This window comes from Corvus hawaiiensis, chromosome 3, assembly GCF_020740725.1.
Source record: "Corvus hawaiiensis isolate bCorHaw1 chromosome 3, bCorHaw1.pri.cur, whole genome shotgun sequence".
NCBI classification, from domain to species: Eukaryota; Metazoa; Chordata; class Aves; order Passeriformes; family Corvidae; genus Corvus; species Corvus hawaiiensis.
Window position 1 is genome coordinate 63868744 of NC_063215.1, and position 15391 is coordinate 63884134.

At 43.8% G+C, this 15391-nt stretch overlaps 1 protein-coding gene across 5 annotated transcripts in view; it reads right to left on the bottom strand.

The window, feature by feature from the left end:
* Window positions 1-15391, bottom strand: part of PHACTR2 (phosphatase and actin regulator 2) — a 134944-nt gene that overhangs the window by 74054 nt on the left and 45499 nt on the right. The window contains exon 1 of one of the 5 annotated variants that reach the window (XM_048296926.1): window positions 3714-3876. The exons of the other annotated variants lie outside the window; for them this stretch is intronic. Coding sequence (XP_048152883.1) covers window positions 3714-3756 — 43 coding nt within the window. The 5' untranslated portion in view covers window positions 3757-3876. Of the gene's footprint in view, window positions 1-3713; window positions 3877-15391 lie in introns of those variants that run through there. 5 annotated transcript variants of the gene reach the window in all.

The following is a 15391-nucleotide window of genomic DNA, read 5'->3' on the forward strand; positions in this document are numbered from 1 at the left end:
CAATTACAATTCCTCTGCACAGACACAGGTGAAGCTGCTGTTTCCTTGTCCATGAACAGGAAATCCCATAAAGCCAAGAGAGATGAAAAGGAGCAGTCTGAGAAACATGTTCACTTCTGACCTATGAGAATCATTTCACCGAGTGCCAAGGTCAACAAACAACAGGATCCTACCAGTGACTGCTTTCATCTCATGGGGGGAGCTGGGTGGGAAACGGTTTTCCTGTGCTGTTGAAGTACATTTTCATACCCTTGAAAAAAACTGTGGGTCTGTAAAAGGATGAAATGCAAGCCAGACAGTTTGTGCTCTGTTTCTGCAAAACGCATGTGAGGAGAGGAACTCCCCCCCACCCCAGAGTAAACAGCCCTACAGATTATGTCCTTGGCACAGCAGGTCAGGACAGGGATCTGACCCCAGCCTTCAGCTCACCCCACTGGGCACCCCAACCAGTGGGACAAGAGTTTCCCGGGACCTTCCCTTGGCAACTTGTCCTTCCCCTTCACATACCCTCTGCTTGTGCTCCACACTCCATGCTGAGCTGCCTGACCTATTCCTAGGAACACTAATAAGGTCTGTTTTTACTGGAAATTTTATTCTTGACAAGGCGTCTCTACTCAGGAAAAAACAAAAATCTTTTTCCACTTAACTAGTTCTGCTTTGAAATGTTACCTTCCTGATATGCTGACCGTGTCTCCACTGTTTGTTTCTCTGTGCTATGGCTGGTACTGAACTACCAAAGAACAAATCCAAAAGAAAAAAGAAAAAATCCAAACTGAAAAAAGTGCACAGCTCTTCTGCCCTTTGATAAGCTGTAGATCAGAAAGTAGAAGTGATAGCTTTTGCACACGATGGCTGATAACCCCCAAAAGCACTGAACTCCAGCCAGTAAATGGGGAGAGAGCACGTTAAGTCCTGCCAGGCGTGCGAAAATCGGAGAAGAGGAAGGAAAACAAACAAGGACAGTATGTGCTCCCCCTTATCCACGTATCTATACTGTCTTCCCAAGCTCCTGTTGCGACTGATGTTTGTTCACATTTTCTACCCATGGCAAATAAACAAGCTTTAAAAACTATCTAAATGACTGGAAAGCTGTAACCTAGGAGAAGGAGCAAAAGCTGCCTATGGACACTGACCAGGCAATCCAAGACCTGCTTTGCTGCCCATCTACCACACATAGTTATGGGAGATGATTAAAGCCCAGATCCTCCTGTCCAAAACACTTCAACACTCACTCACATGCAGCTGATGGCAGACTCTAGCAAGATGGTATTGCTAAAGAAAGTTCCAGCGGAGTATGAAAATCTGATTCTTCCTCTCTTTATAGGCATGCTAATCCATCTGGTCTGCCCAGTCGAGAAGGACTTCTCAATTTTATCATTAGGGCTCAGTTCTGCCCTTAACCCTATAGGAAAGTGACACTAGGACCTTGATTTGTTTAAGTACTTCAACATATATTTACATTTCCAAGAGTAAAGCCTTTAATTTAAACAAAATCTTAAAAAAGCCCAACCCTTCAGGACACTGGCTGACGTCCATCCTGAGTATTTCATTATGTATATATTTTATCTCTTCTAGCACTCTGTGACGTTCAGGAAAAATCTTTTACGTTAGTTTGCTACATCAAACCACGTTCACTTTACCATTCCACCCGAAGGCCCCACAGTGATTTACTAGTGGTGCCCTCCCCTGCACAGAGCCAACAGCCAACTCTGAGCCCTGCCGGCACAGCAGGGCTTGTAGGGCAGGGTCTGAGCCCTCCAGGCTGGCATGGCTGGGGGAAAAGGGAGTAAACAGGCAAGCAATTCCTCACAGCTGCTTTTGTGTGGCTCACTGAGGATCTGAATGCACTATTGATTCCATAGCACTAAAACAGATTTGTAGCCCCTGCGTGTGCAAGACAGATATCTCCTTCAACTCTAATCTCTAGCAGCTGTCAAAGACTTAAATGGCTTGTAGCTGCCTGGCACGCCAAAATCAACGAAGATTTTAGGCCTGCTTGCCTAAAGGGCAACCCATGGAACAGGAACCAATGGAAGTCATTCTCCTGCCCTGATCACAGATGGACAGGGCCTCCCAAACTTCACAATGGATTAAATGTCCAGACCATGTCAGTAAAACAGACTAGAGAAAGATGACTGCACCCCCAAGAATCCATGCCACCCAGAAACCCTCTTGCCCCTATAGTTTCTTGTTGAGGATATAGCCTCCCAACAATTTCAACAGCAATGAAAGTGCAGTGGGATTACTCTTCTGTGAAACCTCCCAGAGGCACTACCACTGTCTCATCCCAAACTGCAGTGCTCTGAAAATTACTTAAAGATACTTAAAATTTACTTGGCAATATTGAGGCAGCATCATCGTAACTTACATCTTCAGATACTTGTCTCTTACAGCTCCTGATTGAAAATTTTGGTTTCAATTAGGAAAGAATTCAACTGTGACTTTTTTTCTTTGAGGTAAAGCTAGAAATTCAGCCCAATTATTATCCATTATCATCCAGCCAAGTGAACACAGGCAACCACAGTTATCCTTAGTCAAGATACAAGCCTCCCCTAGGCAAAACACTCTCAACAATAAACTTTTGCATTTGAGAGTTCAGTCACTTTTTTTGTACAGGAAGTTTAACAAAAATTTTTAACTGGTCCATCTGTTTCCTTACATCTGCTTCCTGATGCCTACCTTGAAACAATCCTAACACACTGCCTGCCGGGTGAAACCTTCAACAGGATGGTGACATTTATTGGAAATGGTCCAGTTTTGCTTTCATGCAGTGTTTGACAGGTGAGAAAATCATCCAAGGTTTTGACTGGCATGGTGTGACTAGGAATATAATGGTGTTTGTCTGAAAATTATGTGTTAATACTAAAACTATTCTCTATAACGGCCATGAAGGAAAAACAAAAGGGGAAAAGAGAAAGTTTGTTGCACTGTCTCCTATTTGACAAAACATTCCCACATTAACAGTAATAAGCAAATTAAGGATAAAGTTCAGCCTTCAGCATTAAAGTCCACAACGGGATTTTGTATTTTTATTTTCAATGGATGTAAAGGAAACAGGCGTTGAGGAAAAACAAGCATGCAGGAATTTTGCAGGAAACGTCAAACCTCTCTGAAGTTAATTTAGATTCTACATCCTATTATTGCGGGAAGAGATCCACTCTGTTTTTCAGTAACTAAAACACACCAGGTTATCCTAACATGCCTCCAAACAACATTCCCAAGTAGCTTGTACTATCGTCAAAAAGTTGCAAACAGCCAGGACTGCTTTACTGGGGGGAAAAAAACCGAAACAGTTCCACTCACACGCTATTTATTTATTTTGAACAGTCTGCTTACACATAAAAAGTACTGGAGCTAAAAGCAACCAGCTGGGCGGGTCACTAGCCGCGCTCCTGGGCGAGGTGCCAGAGCTCCTTCCCTTCTCTTTCTCTACGAAGGGGAAGCCTTCGTACTTACTTATTTAAGAACGGGGAAAGAAGGAGCCCCGAAGGAGGTGGGAGGCACGGCGGAGCCTCTCGCCCCCCGGGGGCAGCCGAGCCGGGCAGGGCAGCGGGCAGAGCGGCCGTCCCTCCCGTCCCGCTGCGCTCCGAAGGAGCGGGGCACTGGCGGCGGCCCCGGCAGCGCGGGCACCGCTCCGCCGGCCCGGGAACCGCGGCTCCCCCGCCGCCACCACGGAGCCCGGCGGGAGCCCCCCGCCCCGCCCCGGTACTCACCGCCGGCCGGCTCGGGCAGCGTGGAGACCGAGGTCTGGCCCATGGCTTGGCCGAGAGGCGTTCACGCCGCCCGCGGGGCGCGCAGCCTCCGCCGCGGCTGCTCCCGAGGGAACATCCCGGTGCTGGCCGGGCCCGCGCTCCCCGCCGGCTGGCGGGGGGCGGCCGCTCCGGCTGCGGGCCGGCGGCTGCCCGTCATCCCGCCGAGCTGCCCGGCCGCCGCCGCCGCGGCCCCTCCGCCCCCGCCCCGCCTCGGCCCCGCCCGGCCGCGGGGGGGCCGCGCGCCGCTCCCGCACCGGCCCCGCGCGGATCGCAGGGGTCTTTAATAAATTAAACAAAAAAAAAAAAAAAAAATCAAAGACAGAAAAACCCGCCTCTAGTTACACGGAGTTTGGGGAGGGACGGTGCGCAGCTGGCGAGGCTTCCCGCGCTGCTGGAGTCCCGGTCCCTGCCTACCCCCGCCCTCCTCCAAAACGTTAGTCCAGAGACGGATTTATTCCCACCCCCTCTCATCCCCTCTGAAGGTACAGGGGAAACTTGAGGCAGCCGCAGGGAGCGATCCCATCGCCCTGCTTGAGGTGCTTCACTGCTGGCAGCAGTTCTCAGGGCTGCGCTGCCGCCACGAGTGGAAAAGGAGCGCCCGGGCAAGGCACGGGGTCCTGACCAAGCTCGTTTGGCTGTGACTGAGGTCTGGAAAAGTGCCCGACCCTCGCCACACTCACAGGTACATAATCGAAGACAGGACTACTTTTAATTTTGAAAGAAAGAAGATAGTCAAAGACAGCAGTATCCAGACAGCAGTAGTCTGCCCTAACAGGTGACAAGAAGGGACAGAATCAATTGGACAAACTTATGGGGAAGATGGGGGGAAATAGAGATTGTGCATGTAGCACTAGAGCAAAAGGAACAAAGGATTCGTCTTCTTTAAAGCATAAGCATCATCCAAGCAATGATACAAGCTTAATGTTAGAACAAGTTACCAGTGGTAAAAAAAAAAGAGAGAGAGAGAAAAAAAGAAAAATATTAAAACCCCCATAAACGTGAGCACCAATAGCTATTACTATGCAGTATCTAGAAATAAGCAGGGAGATGCATATATATCACAGGAGGACACTTGAGGCTCACCTAAAGAACACCTATTAGCAAGAAATGGTGAAATTACTATTTTTCAGTGGTCTGGGAATCCTAGAGGAAAATCCTAGAGGGGTTGAAGTGATATCTGGCTGGATGATCTTTGCACGTAGTGGCACTGTGGTGGTGCTCCAATAGATGGGCAAGTGTGTTAGTGTGGGGCCCATACCAAGGACACAAAAGGAGCACAAGAAGTTGCTGCTGCTCGAGTGGTAGGCAGAAGAATTGTGGTTGTCAGCTAATGCATAGAGGAGACTACAACAAATGCTAGTTTTTTATAGAAAATAGGTCCTGGTAAACAGATCTTTTATTTCCTCATTTTATATGATTATGCATTAAATTGCCAGAGGCTTGAGTTTAATAGACTTCTGCTAGGTACTTGATTTAGTAAGATAGTAAAAAGTGAGTACAACACAGAATTAATAATGCACAAACAGATGAGGAACTAAATGAAATTGTCCAAGCAGTACTAGCATTTAATGAGGATGTTTCTGTTGGTGAGCTGCAGGGAGGCTCTTCAGAGTTTTCATCAGGAATCTAGAGAAGTATTATTTCAAACAGCTTTAAAAAGACTAAGTACATCACCACTGACAGCAAATTTAGACAGAATAAGTAGATAATGTGATAATAGAGTGATAATGAGGACAAAGCAATCACAGAGTTATCTGGATTATTTAATAAACTCAAGTCTTTTAAACAAGTAAGTTTCAGTAGGGTCAAAAAGAGAAAAAGGTCAGACTTGCAGGATGGAACGACACTACCTACAGGGCCAAGGAATGTATCTTAGAAAGTCACTCCGTATGGGAGCTTGGAGAAATTCAGCATGAACTCCTAGTGAGCTTATGCTGGTAGAAAAGGGATTGATATGTACGTACAGATGTGCAAGTAGAAAAAGGTAGGTAGAAACCCTATTACATCATTGTGCTTTTTATCAGACAAAAAGTGCTGTCCCATATCCTGTGCTGTTGTCCCTTAAAAAATGCTGTGTGATGTGAGACACCTGGAAAGAGATCCACAAGGTAAGATGGAAATTGCAGAAAGTGCTCTCCAACAAAAGGTGTGAAAAAAGCCAATGCACTTGGGAAAGGCAGATGTTGCATTTTAACTTAACAGTGCTGTTGCAAGGAAAGAACAGCATTGCAACAGTCCTGGATGTTCAAGCACTGAGGGAAGGACCGTTTGTCTGACATCCCCAAATCCAGGTTCCATACAAAGCATGGTGTTGAAGATAATCAAGTGGGGCTTATACAGAGAACCAGGCTGAATTGTGCAGTGGGAGTCAAGGTAGATGGCCTAATGGTCCCTTTGTCAGCCCAAGGAAAGGCTTCCAGAAGGGCAGCTTGTGGAACAGACAACTTCTGTCGTTAATTTCTCTGGATTTTTTTTGCATGCAATTTGGCACTTTTTTTTTCTTACCTTAAAAAGTATTTTTAAAGAGTCTGTTTTGAGAAACTTGAGTTACCTCTTTGGAATCACTTGTAAACAGGAACATAAAAGTGTTCCTGTCTGCCTCTGGTGGATCTCATTAATTTTATCAAAGGAAATTGTGTTCCCCTCTTGCGTAAAAGCCCAGTTTACAATGCAAAAGTGTATACCATCTGTCTGCAGTGGTTCACGTGAAGTAATGAAGTCCTCAAAGTCAACTCCTGAGCTAAATAAATGAAATCTAGTTACCACATCCTTCATGTAATTGAAGTAGTTACCAATTTCTTTTGGTTTAGTTGTTGTGTTTGTTTCTGGTTTTTTTTCTTCCTAGGTTAACTGCTGGTCGTGACTTTCTTTTCTATGAATTGTAAGGGAAACTGGGCTGTTGAAAGATATATTACATTTCTCGTATGCGGAGCTATATTTATGTAATTGCCTCCATGCAAAGGGATTCTAACACCCTGCTGACATTCACATATGAGCATCCACACAAAATACACACATTTAATATTTGGTTGCCTGTATACTTTTATTCTGCAGTATGATAGAGGTGTTCTCATCTGTGCATTAAGTTTCTTGCCATGTTCATAAGTGGCATGGAGAACAGTTAAAAGCTTAAGGATATAACAAGTGATTCTAGCAGAGATTTGAGATTACAATTGCATAGATAGAATACATTTTAGGATGTAGATGATTTGATGATATCTTAGGCTGTATATTCCACTTTGCATCTAAACAACTAAGAGGATAAGACACACAAACAGACTGCCCAGCATTCTGCAGTATTGTAGTCTTCTGGGCTTTCTGGAAACCCACAATTGCAAGCAAAGCAAAAATAGGCAGGGGAAATTAAAGTGAGAATTTCAGGATTAAAATTTCCATGACCATTCTATCCAGGGCTAGTCTTGTACTGAAGGAAATTCTGCGAAAAGATGCTAAAATATGTGTGTCTTCTATCAGGTGGGGAAGCAGCGGTTCAGCTGATGGGTACAAGAGGTGCCAGTAAGTCATGCCAGGCTGTTCTGACACAGCAGCCTCAGTGGGGTTCCTGGACCCAGTGTTCCAGTTAGATCTGAGACTTCAATGTGAGTAATAACATCTGATTGCTTCATGCTACACACACAGCGCTTTTCTTCCTCCAAAGTTATCATGTTGAGTACCATAGAGAGTACTCTTAAAGAGACACTGCTGACCCTCAAGAACTGAAATATTCTACCGAAAGGAAAAAAAATAGATTCTTCATGGATTTTGGAAGTGTTTGTAAACTAGAATGTCTCACTTGTTGAAATGGCTGATACAAGGTCTCGTCGTGGAAAATGATGTAAAACTTCCAAAATCTTCCGAAGTCAGAATGAAATAATACTCACAATAATCTATCTCACATATGAAAGGGCAAATTCCTTCCTCTAAGTAAAGCTTCAAAGACAATTCTATTTCAGTGTGTTTCCCATACTGGGATGATGGATGGCAATAGATGACCTACAACTTGTAGGATGTTGTTGCCCAGTCTTTATAAAGTCTCATGTAAAGAGGCATTTTAGAAAGGTGAAATTGTATTACTATTCCCTCAGTTACTGTGATTAATTTATGGCCCTAAATATAACAGAAGCTGTAAGGAGGGGTGATCCCATTTAATCCCAGGATTCGTAATGCAGGACTGGCAAACGTAACAGGAAAAGACTGTTGTCCAGGTGCTTATTAAGAAAAACCAAGAGGATGGCACTGAGTCCAGAGCAGAAATGATCCAAACAGGTCATTTCTTGTGTGGTCCACCCACTCACAGCTCCTGCAAGTGTGCAGAACTGCTGGAAGATGAGCAGCACGGTGTCCAGCAGGCTGCAGAGCTGAACGATACAACAAACAAAGCAAAGGTCATGGCATGAGAAAACACAAGCAAGAAGCCAGGTCATTTTACAGTCATAGTCACACTAAGGTTTGTAACAATGACATTGAATTCGTACCTGCCTGTAGAGAACCTGCAGTTATTAAGCGGAAGAATTTGGGGAGGGTACCACCAAAATCTCTTTGCTTGGGACTGAAGAATCAGCTGTGGTTGAGCGAAAAGCTAGTTCTGTTTTCTGTGAAACTGAATGCAGTTCTTAAACGCGCGCTGTCAAAATAAAATCACAGGCCATATTCATGGATTATACTGGCATTGTGTTAGGAATTTAGGCCATTTCCTTTTAATAACCAGGGACTTTTTTAATAACCCTAGATTATTCTCTCATTTGAAAATATTTTAAAATATTTTTATGTGTCCTTTTTTAACCTTTAATGGCTTACCGATGCTGTCTTCACCAGTGTCACCTCCCATTTTCAGTGCCCAAGTATAAGGCAAAAATAAAAGAACTTGACATCTTCCTTAAAAAAGAGGCTGTTGTTCTTGTGAGTGATCATCACCAGTCTTCCTCCCACAAAAAATCCCATTGCACATACTGTCTACATAGTAGAATGGAAGGCAACTATACAGAACTGAGAGGAGCTTCTGTAGTTCAGTCTCTAAATTTGGAAGCTAGAGGTTCAAAACTTCAGACCACAGGAGTTAAAATGCAAATAAGGGTTATTCTGATTAAAACATACAGCAGAAATTTCTTGGATGAGATTTGCTTGTTCACATTAAGATTGCACTGGGTGATGGGTAGCAAGGCTGTTACCTGTGGAAGATCTGAGGGGCTCAGACTCGTTTAGTATTCAGGTGATTTCGACTCCTGTTTCAATGTCTGTTCTTACTTATCCTTACTAGCACTTTGCCATCACAGGCAAGAAAAACAGCACAGCTGGGCAAACTCATTCCTGGTGATTTGGCACAGACAGGTTTTCTTTCTGCTCACAAATTATCGGCAAATAGGTTCTGCACTTGCTGTTTGCTACCCTAAATTATTCACCATAACAGTTTGCAAGCCAGTTTTGAACACTGGGAAGCAGGTGAACAATTCATGGCCACAGGAGTTCAATAATTTATTACCCAGGCTCTGTGCTAGGTGTCCTCAGCCATGGGCCTCTTTGTGCTGTCTGACTCAGGGGTTTTGCCTGAACCTAGAGGAAACTTGCATAAAAACACATCGATATGGTTTTAAATGGTTAGTAATGAATGCTTATGGATCTACTTGTGTGCTATTATCATCTGATCTGTGGCTTTCTTTTCTTGTACCCTTTAACTTAACATTGCTCTTTCCCATATTAAGTAACTCCTTGGCAAGTTGTCGTAGGAATGACTTCTACAGCCTTGAACATTTGCAAGTATGTTGAAAAATCTCCATTGTCATTTTAAAACCAGTTTTCAGTTTCTGTGGTACTGTAGACACTGGGCTTTTAAAGTAATTTACATACTGTGTGTGGCTGAAAGGCAGAAAATAGAAAGAAAATGGTCCCAACACAAATATTCAGTGAGTCACGGGGAGCAGATCTACTCCTCTCCTGTGCATATTCCTCAGCTTCAGAAACTGCCCTACGCCCCCACTGTGCTTTCTTCCTACATTTCAATTTCTACATGCTTCATCCCTGGCCAGTTCTATTCCACAATGTCTTTCAAAGGTGTTTTCTTTCCCTAATGTTCCTTAAAGGCAAATTCTAAAACTTTATATTCTCCTGAGATTTTTGATTTTTCCCTCCATCCCACAGTTGTTGCTAATGTTTGTTTACTTTGCTTGTGATTGATCTGGAGTCAGTTCCCTTGCTTTGCTTCATCAAACCTGGCCTATGCAGGAACCTTCATTTTCTCACAAACTCAGAGTATTTCACTAATTATTTGGTGGACTATTACTTTCACATCTATTGTTTTAAAAATTATCAGCTGCCTAAAGACTTCTGATATAAGTAGTAGAAGTGGTGTAATGCAGATTTTGGAGAACTACTTGCGTAATACTATGAAAGTGAAAAAATGACAGATTAATCAGACCCATCTGACACTAAATGTTGGAGTTTTAAAATTTGAATTTACTTAAAACTAATATGTTATAAGAAATGTGTGTTCTTCAGGATAACACTCTTGCCTTCTTTTAAGAAGGGCTAAGTAGTATTCATTTGGTGCTGGAAAAAGCTACCTTCTGTCTTTGTTTAAAGCACCAAGGGGAACTGGCATACTGGACCACATTATGTCCCTAAGCCTAAATCAGGTATTCCTGAAAAACAGGTGAAGAACCCCCCAGTAGGTGACATGACATATTACCCAAAGTCTGTAAGGTCACACCTAGTACTTAATAATTTAAATGCTACAGTCCTGGTTTAAATTTTAAACCTTGAATTTCCAAAAACTCTTCTACCTGTTTATGACTGTTAATTGCAAGAACTCTTGGTATTAATGTTTTTCATACATGATCATTTCCTTCGTGCCTCATACTGGCTCCTGGATCCCAGCACCTCCTGTTGTGTGGTAGCACTGTGACAGCACAGGACAGAATTTCCTTTCCAGGAAGAAAATAACCATCAGACCTTTTCCAATCAACAGCGTGTTTGTCACCAGATTTCAATTTTGTCCAGGGTTCCAGATTTGTGATGAAAGACAAAAAAGGACTGTATTAGAACTTATAAATAGCATTCTGCCTGTCCTAGTTCAAGCCACTGGGGAAGAAGAAAACAGTGGCATAACAATGACATGTTGGAGTGTAGAGTTCCTCAATAGTCAGGTTTCTGCCAGGTTTTCAAAGGTTTTAGCTGCTGCTAAAGTTCCTATCAGTAGCTACAATACCAGAACAAACAGGCCCCTTTACTGATACAAGCTGGCATATCCCCAGCAGAGAAAACAGAGTAGTGCAGCTAAGGGCAGCTGGAGGCCTATTCTTACTGCAGGTCACCACCTTTCCTCCTCCACCTCTTCTCTCAAGGCCTGTTGCACCTTTTATTGTGTTCACCATAGCAGTGGCACGGTACTGGAGTTCCCTAATTCATCATTTCAAGGAAAGGCTCCTATGAGCTGGACCAATTCCCCTCAGGCATTTTTTCTCCCTCCCGTCTGGGCTTAACAGCAGCCTCTGGCTGCCTTCTGGCTGCTGCTGCTGCAGCAAAGCCCAGTTATCCAGGAGAACTTCTGTGCTCTCCAGCCTGTCCAGCAGTGCCTCCTTGCTTCAGAGAAGGCAGCCATGATACTGGTCCAGCTGTACTAACCATTTTCCTTAGAAAAACACAGCTTTCTGCTCTTCAGGGCACGTGTGGTGGTTGCTGGCTGCGGCTTGTCCTCTATGTTTCCAAGCTCCTTAATGAATCACTGCTTTTTGGCACTGAAGCAAAATAAACACATCATTTTGGATGCCTTTGCCAAATGTATGTACACTTGGAGCAGGTTTTGAATGATAGAAAGCAAAAGGTTTAATGAAATGTGCAGGCTGCGTAGTTAAAAGTTTCAAAAGAGCCAGAAAATATGAAACTGAGGGTCACAACACGATCACTAGCCCCCAAATTATTCAGATCTTGTGTATTTCTAGAACATATGGAGGGGACTTACCAGTAATGTATCCACTACAGTTCTCACCAGGAAAAAACAGTAATAGAAAGCAGCACGGGGTGCAGGATCACTCATCAGCATGATGGTTAGATGCTTACCTCTTCCCTTTCCATTTCCCTTCCCTTTTCCTTTTTTCTTTTCTATTTGTTAACCTATTCAGTGTAAATACACATAGCAGAGTTTTGCACTGATGCTTCCTAGCTGATGTGAAGGGGAAAAGACATCCAACAAAAAATTTGGCAGGCATACTGCTTCTCGTTTGCTCAAGCCAGTGGTGTGTAAATACCTTGTTGTGCACTTTGGCCCTTTGGAAGTGCATGAGCCTGTCCATGATTTCAACAACATCCATTTGCTCTTGCTGGATTGAACGAGAATTGAGAAAAAGTTTCAAAAATGTTTGGCACCAGTGTTCTTCTAGTTCCTCTCCATTCAATTAGATTTTAGAATGAATTTAAATGTATTGTATTCAATTTAATTGTATAATTAGCTCTGAAGGGCAGAAGTCCACAGGGGACTGGCTCTTTTCTTTTTAAATGGCTAGCTGTAAAGATGCTACCTTGAACAATATTCTGAATGCCAGCAAAGTTTCAAACCTGGACCCATGCCTGATTAACTGCCAAAAATCAGAATAATCTCTGCCTTTCGCAAAGACCTTCCCCATGAAGCTGGTTTACTACAGAAATATCTGGACCAAAATGCAAGTTTCAGCCTTCAGTTTCCTTTCTCCGTATGTTTCTACTACTGTGAAAATGTGGACTTTTTTTATCCTACTGGGAAAATGCATTTTTTCCACTCTCCCATGACTCAAAAACATTTGAAAGATTCTCCTTCCAAGCTGAAGAAAAAGAAGAGGGAAAACTTCACCTTTTGGCAAAGATACAGATGGAAATTTTTGACTCAAAAGAGAATTTTCAAAATAAAATAAAAGAAGCATGTGAAAACAAGGGGTTATAATGGAAACTATTTTCATAGCCAGCTCTAAAGTAAGCACTGCTGTTTCAGAGACACATGGTACTGATGCAAACATTGGTTTGAAGCCAAAACCCCTAGCATGCTAGTGGAATCCGGAAGCACTACAATATTAAATGCACCTCAAAATATATGTCAGACATCTCCCTGTGTCTGTTCCACTTATTCTTCACAGCAAGACACCATACACTTAATTCATCAGTGGCTGCAGAGTAACAGAATAAAGAGCTAATGGTGGATGTTCTTTCCTGCACCACACTCGCCAAACAGTCTTCTGGAAGACCAGGCTTGTTATTCCCATTTTGCAAATATTGAGCCAATATCCACTTTCCATCTGCAGCACTTACACAGCATCTATTATTATAGCATGTGAGCACCTCTCACGGGTCCTAGGGAAGTGTTATGATCCCCAGGGTAGGATTTCCACATCTCATTTGGGGTGACGGGAGGAGGGAGTGTGCTACAAAAGGTGTGAGGGAATCCTGCTCAGCTGCACTCCTCGTTGGCAGACCCTTTCTGCTATCTTTGGTCTGCTTCTTCCAGTTGCTCCAAAGCAGTTGGCCTGGCCCTGGACAGTTTTTCATCAAGGAAAATCTCCTTAGTCTGCTCTGGTGAGACCCCACCTGGATTACTGTGGCTCACTCTGGGGTCCTCAGCACACAAAAAACATGGACCTGTTCGAGCAAGTCCAGAGAAGGGCCATGATTAGAGGAATGGAGATCCTCTCCTATGAAGACAGGCTGAGAGAGCTGGGGCTGTTCAACCTGGAAAAGAGAAGGTTCAGGGAAACCTTCTAGAACCTTCCAGTATGTACAGGGGACCTACAAAAGAGCTGAGAGGGATGTTTTACAAGGGCACGTGAGATGGGACAAGGAGGGAATGGCTTGAATCTGAAAGGAAGTGAGTTTCGATTACATATCCTGAAGAAATCCTTCATTATAAGGGTGGTGAGACACTGGAACAGGTAGCCCAGAGAGCTGGTACATGTCCCATCCCTGGAAATATTTAAGGATGGACAGAGCTCTGAGCAACCTGATATAGCCGAAGATGTCCCTGTTCATTGCGGGGGGGTTGGACTAGATAACCTTTCAGAGGTCCCTTCCAGCCCAAGCTATTCCACGATTCTTTTTGCACCTACCATAATTACAGCTGTGGTGCTTGGCCTACATCTTTGCTGATCTGTAAGAAAGCCCACAACCAGTTACAAGTGTCCAAAACAAAGGCGTAAAATGCTTTTGTGCAGACTGTCTTTCCTGCAGATTTGAGGCTTTTGCTCACAATTCTTGAGTCTCAGTAAAATACAAACATTAATTGACATTTTTCCCAGGAGTGGGGCTGGTGGAGCATCTCTCTTTCCACCTGTATTCCCCAGAGGTTTAACAGGAAAGCCATGTCCCCTCCCTGCTGGCTCTGTCATGGTCTGGATGGCTGCAGAGACACACCAGCACCAGCAGAGCACTGACTGAGGCTACTTCTTCTCTTTCTGGTCTGGCCCCAGCTCCCCACAAAGCTCTTTGTAGGGAGGATCTGCAGGGCTCACAAAGAGCAGCCACAGGCAAGCAGGCGGGACTGGCAAAGCTCGCAGCCTGCTCTGCCAGGGATTCCTAACACCTCCGGAACAGGAATGTGTTCTGTGGGCGTTGGCCTTGGTGGCTGGGCTCTGTGCTTTAAGTGGCAATGTCAGGCGTGACTGGTTCAAAGATACCATCAGATCCAATTTCATGCTAACATGCACACTACACACCTCTCTCCTCTCCCAAGCACTTGTTTGGGGTTTTGTTTTGAACCTTCAGAATCAGCTGCTTTCATTCTCGTAAGTGGAGGTAGCTGTCTTTGCAATAGGTTTTACACACCACTTGTTTCTAAAGCCATCCTTGATGCTGGGAAACATGTCATCCCTTTTTAGCTTCTATATGACCAAGTCTGCATGGCTGTGTATAGGGAGGGCTAAAAAGGGTTGGGTTTTGCAGGCTTGCCAGTGTGCTGTAGCAGAATTCTGATCTGGTAACCTGCTAGCATCTCCCTGGTGAGGGCTGCTTTTAACGAGGCAGAAAGCCTGGTGAGCTTTGTCACCAGCTCCTCCTGTACACGTGGCATTTGGTCTTTAGATGGTGATTGTGCAAATCAAGTGTCAACCTGTGAGTCTCATTTTGCTATTTAAATCCTCGTGTGTCATTCTTTGACTTGCTGGTGGCCAGGAGAACCATCATGCTTTAACCATGCTAGTCCTGGGGGTCTTTTTTGTCCTGATTTAGCTCAGGTTCATTCAGTTGCAAACCCACACATAAGGAAACTAAAACAATTATATGAAATAAAGCAGGAGTGGTTCTTGAGAAAAGTGCTTTTACCAAGACTAAACATCAATATCACACATTTTTTCTCACTATTTTCTTAGTACAGCAAATCGTTAATGCAGCACATTTAGTTAGTTCAAATGAACAAATTTCACTAAATTAAAATTCAGCAACATTAGAGCCAGATGGGCTGCAGGGGCAAAAATGCAGAGACTTTTAGAGCTAATGTAAATGTAATATTATTTTTTTTCAGCTACAATCCAATTAAATTGGGCTGACAGAAGAAATGCCCAGGAAGATAGCTTCTCTGTAAGGAAAATCCATTTAAAAGAAATAGTACGTCAGATGTTTTCATGGTTCTGTGGCTCACTGATTTACATTCCAGTACAGAAGCAGCAAAGCTGATGTGGGAGAGCTACATC